At 38.8% G+C, this 4,179-nt stretch overlaps 1 protein-coding gene across 6 annotated transcripts in view; it reads left to right on the top strand.

Annotated features, from left to right (window-relative positions):
* The window catches only part of BPNT1 (3'(2'), 5'-bisphosphate nucleotidase 1), a 28,424-nt gene that overhangs the window by 22,296 nt on the left and 1,949 nt on the right, over positions 1-4,179 (top strand). For all 6 annotated transcript variants that reach the window (XM_017526331.2, XM_017526326.2, XM_017526329.2 and 3 more), the window contains 2 exons: positions 1,465-1,662; positions 3,797-3,902. In XM_017526331.2, the coding sequence (XP_017381820.1) occupies positions 1,465-1,662; positions 3,797-3,902 (304 nt within the window). The remainder of the gene's footprint in view (positions 1-1,464; positions 1,663-3,796; positions 3,903-4,179) is intronic.

Genomic DNA, 4,179 nt, shown 5'->3' with positions numbered 1-4,179 from the left:
CAATGGCACAATCTTGGTTCATTGTGACCTCTGCTTCCCGGGTTTAAGCGATTCTCCTGCCTCAGCCTCCTGAGCAGCTGGGATTACAGGCACGCACCACCACGGCCAGCTAATTTTCCTTTCCTTTTTTTTTTTTTCCTTTCCAGAATAACTGCATTAATAAATAGGTTTCTTAGGAGTATAGAATTAGTCTCAGCAATAGAGGCCATCTGTACTTTTCAGATTCCAAGCCTCTCCTGTAGTGTAAATGCAGGTGGGAACGGAAGAAGCACATTAACATATACCGAGCACCCAGTGCCTGTTCTTTGGCTCTTTTGTTGCCACACTTGCCGTCAGACTCTTTTGGGATTGCCCTATCTTCGGAGAGCTATCTCACCCAGGGCCACACCTCTTCCCAAGGCAGTCCATTTCCAGTGACTGATTATTGCAGGAGTTCAAAGAGCTGCCATTTCATCCCAATTTGGGACAACCTTGAAGGGCTGTCGTAGCTCCAGAGCTACCATAGGAACAGCTCCCCATAGGGTCAGCTCTTGTGCCTGCATCACAGTTTATTTCTTCCCTCTGCGCATGCCCTCCTCCTTCAACAGGTGTTGATACCAAGCGCATTTCCTAACAAACATATCACCTGTCTCAGAGCCTGCTTCCCAGGGAACCCAACCTGCAACACAAGCATATTTCACAATAAAGCACCCAGGGTACTGCTGTAGAACAAATAAGATGATGTGTTTGACGACATTTTGGCAAGTAAACTTGGGTAGTCTAATTTAGTGTTGAAGAATACCATCTTTGAAGACAGATGAGCCAATTTTGGGTAATAAACTTCCTAGAGCCTTTACCCAGATTACTTAATTATTCCATATTTCATTTTTCTCATCTTTAAGGATGACAGTACCTACTTCATCAATATTGTATTGGCCTATTCAGTTGCCCTATCTCCATAGCAGTAAAATACATTGTCATCATTACCTATTCCAGTAGCAACATGCTTTTTAATATTTCGTGGATAATGAAGAGTAGTAATCAATGCCTGGTATTTCATTTCCTGGGGATCTTAGTACCTTCTGAAAATGGCCACTTTCAAATACAACAAAGAGATCACTAGATGATTCAGAGAAACAGTAATAAGTTTATGATGTTTCAATACATTATAACCAGTAATCAGTTTATAAGGATTCCAGGGAATAACCAAACATTCTTTTTTTTTCTTTTTTTTCTTTTCTCTATTTCCCTTACTTTCAGAATGGGCAAACCAAACGTTCTTTGAAACTATTAACCAGAACAATAATCATAATAATTGGTAGATTCTCTCAGGAAAAATTCTTTGTCAGTGATACTGTTCTTGTACTTTATAAAATTATTGTGTTTTTATTTTTTTAATCATGATGCTAATATGAAATATTCCATCTATGGCTAACATTCTTCTCCAAATAATCACAAGTTTTGTTGTTTCACTTGTTTACATAGGCGGGACCAGATGCTGTGTTGGGGAGGACAATCTGGGGAGTTTTAGGTTTAGGTGCCTTTGGGTTTCAGCTGAAAGAAGTCCCTGCTGGGAAACACATTATCACAACTACCCGATCCCATAGCAACAAGTTGGTTACTGACTGTGTTACTGCCATGAACCCCGACGATGTGCTGCGAGTAGGAGGAGCAGGAAATAAGGTATGAAAAAGGTCTGTCATCCGCTCTGAAATGCAAGTGAATTGTTGAAATACTGAACTTTTAAAGACATCAAATAAGAGTTTAAAGAGATGGGAGTAAGGATTATAATTTGTACATTTCAGCAGTATTTAAATTTTAAAAATAAATTTAAGTCAAGTTTTTTTTTTTATTTTTTTATCTGAGAGAGTTCAGTGTTAATAAAAGTCATCAGGATAAGACTCATGCTTCTTGCCAAAGACCTTATTTTCCCAAGGACCCTCTTAGATTATTTCCTAGACCTTCTGGAGCCTTAAGCTCAGGCCTGCCTGCCCACTTCCTATCTATTTCCCCCATTCATCCAGGTTTCCAACCTGCTGAGAGAATTATGAAATGGGACACAATTTGATCTACATCCCTAGCCCTGATCTCTTCTCATCTGATTGTCCCCTGGATATCATCATTATGACATCCCTCAGGTATCTCAAATTCAGCGTGTCCAATTTGAGTTCATCCTCTTTCTACCCACCTCTGGAAGTGTTCCTTTCTCTGTTTTACTATTTGGCTAATGGCACCACCATTTTGCTAACTGATCCAGCCAAATACTTGAAAGTCATCCTAGACTCCTTCATTCCTCCCTCACATCCTATCAATCTGGTCCTACTTACATATCTTCTTGAATACTTCTAATGTCTCCTCTTGTCCATATCAATTGCTACTATAGTTGAAACTTATCATCATCCCTCACCCAGCTGTTCCAATAGCTTCCAAAGTGGTCTGCCTGTTCAATCCAGTCTTCCAATTAAAAATGCAAAACTACTCCTATGGCCCAAATCCTCAGATGACTCCCCATCACAATTTAAAATAGAAGCCTATTAGCAAGAATTGTAAGGCCTTCTATATCTTGGTCCTTGGACCCTCCCAAGCCTCATTTCCCATCATCCAACTCATACTTCAGCTCTAGTGATATGGAACTACATATATTGTACTGCCTGATACGTTTGTATTTCACACGTGTGTGTAGCACAGGGAAGGTAATACACGTTTAATGAATTGAATGGAATTTATTTGTCCTCACCTATGCATTAGAAGTAATTATTTTTAGGTTTTCTAAAGGCATTTACTAACAATAATGAAAAATGGGAGTTTAAGAAACTAAAGGGGGCCGGACACAGTGGCTCATGCCTATAATCCCATCATTTTGGAAAGCCAAGGTGGGTGGATCACCTGAGGTCAGCAGTTCAAGACCAGCCTGACCAACATGGAGAAACCCCATCTCTGCTGAAAATACAAAATTAGCCTGGTGTGGTGGCACATGCCTATAATCCCAGTGACTCGAGAGGCTGAGACAGGAGAATTGCTTGAACCTGGAAGGCAGATGTTGTAGTGAGCCAAGATCGCACCATTGCACTCCAGCCTGGGCAATAAGAGTGAAACTCCATCTCAAAAAAAAGAAAAAGAAACAGAAGGGTTTTTGTCGTTCGTTTGAGATGAAGTCTTGCTCTCATTGCCTAAGCTGGAGTGCAATGGCAAGATCCTGGCTCACTGCAACCTCCACTTCCCAGGTTCAAGCAATTCTCATGCCCCAGCCTTCCAAGTAGCTGGGATTACAGGTGTGTACCACCACACCCAGCTAATTTTTTATAGTTTTAGTAGAGATGGTGTTTCGCTATGTTGGCCAGGCTGATCTCAAACTCCTGACTGCAAGTGATCCAGTTGCCTCAGCCTCCCAAAGTTCTGGGATTATAGGAGTGAGCCACCGAGAGCAGCCTCTAATAATGGTCAATTTTTTAGATGTTTAAAAAAACTTTAATTCTGCAATAAATGTAATTGCTTTTACACTAAAAAAATGAATAAAAGGAACATGTTATTTTATGTAACTTGGAATATAGAAATAGTTCATATATCCTCTTTGTAGCTTTTTTGACCATTATATTTTCTCCATATCACTATATTATTATGCATTTATTCTCTGTATTTCTTCATAATTATGGTATAATTTAAATCTGCTAAAGGCTTTAACCTAAGTTTAATAGAGGAACCGATTAAATATCCATGATAGAAACAAGCAGTTTTTCTTATCTGTACCTCAATCTTTTCATGACTTTCTATTATTCTTTCAATTATCAAAGGATAGTTCTTATTTTTACCCTTACAGATTATTCAGCTGATTGAAGGCAAAGCCTCTGCTTATGTATTTGCAAGTCCTGGATGTAAGAAGTGGGATACTTGTGCTCCAGAAGTTATTTTACATGCTGTGGGAGGTTAGTCTGTTTCATTTTGGGAAATTCATAGTTGTTATGCAATTATATCATGCTAAAACATAATATTTCAGTAATATTATTTTAGTTAGACCCTTATGATATAAAAGCTGGAAGGAAGCTTAGAGATTATTCAGTCCAAACCCCTCATATGACAGATGGATGAGAGAGTAGATTTTCAGCAAGTTTTACTTCAGTTATAGTCTCTTTTTTCAAACTTTGATCTGTATACAGTTAATTTAATTTAGGCCTTATTTATGGCCTTTTTTTTTTTTTTTTT

This window comes from Cebus imitator, unplaced genomic scaffold (assembly GCF_001604975.1).
Source record: "Cebus imitator isolate Cc_AM_T3 unplaced genomic scaffold, Cebus_imitator-1.0 Scaffold42, whole genome shotgun sequence".
Lineage (NCBI taxonomy): Eukaryota > Metazoa > Chordata > Mammalia > Primates > Cebidae > Cebus > Cebus imitator.
The sequence above is the reverse complement of the archived record's forward strand: the minus strand, read 5'-3'. Positions and strand labels throughout refer to the sequence as shown.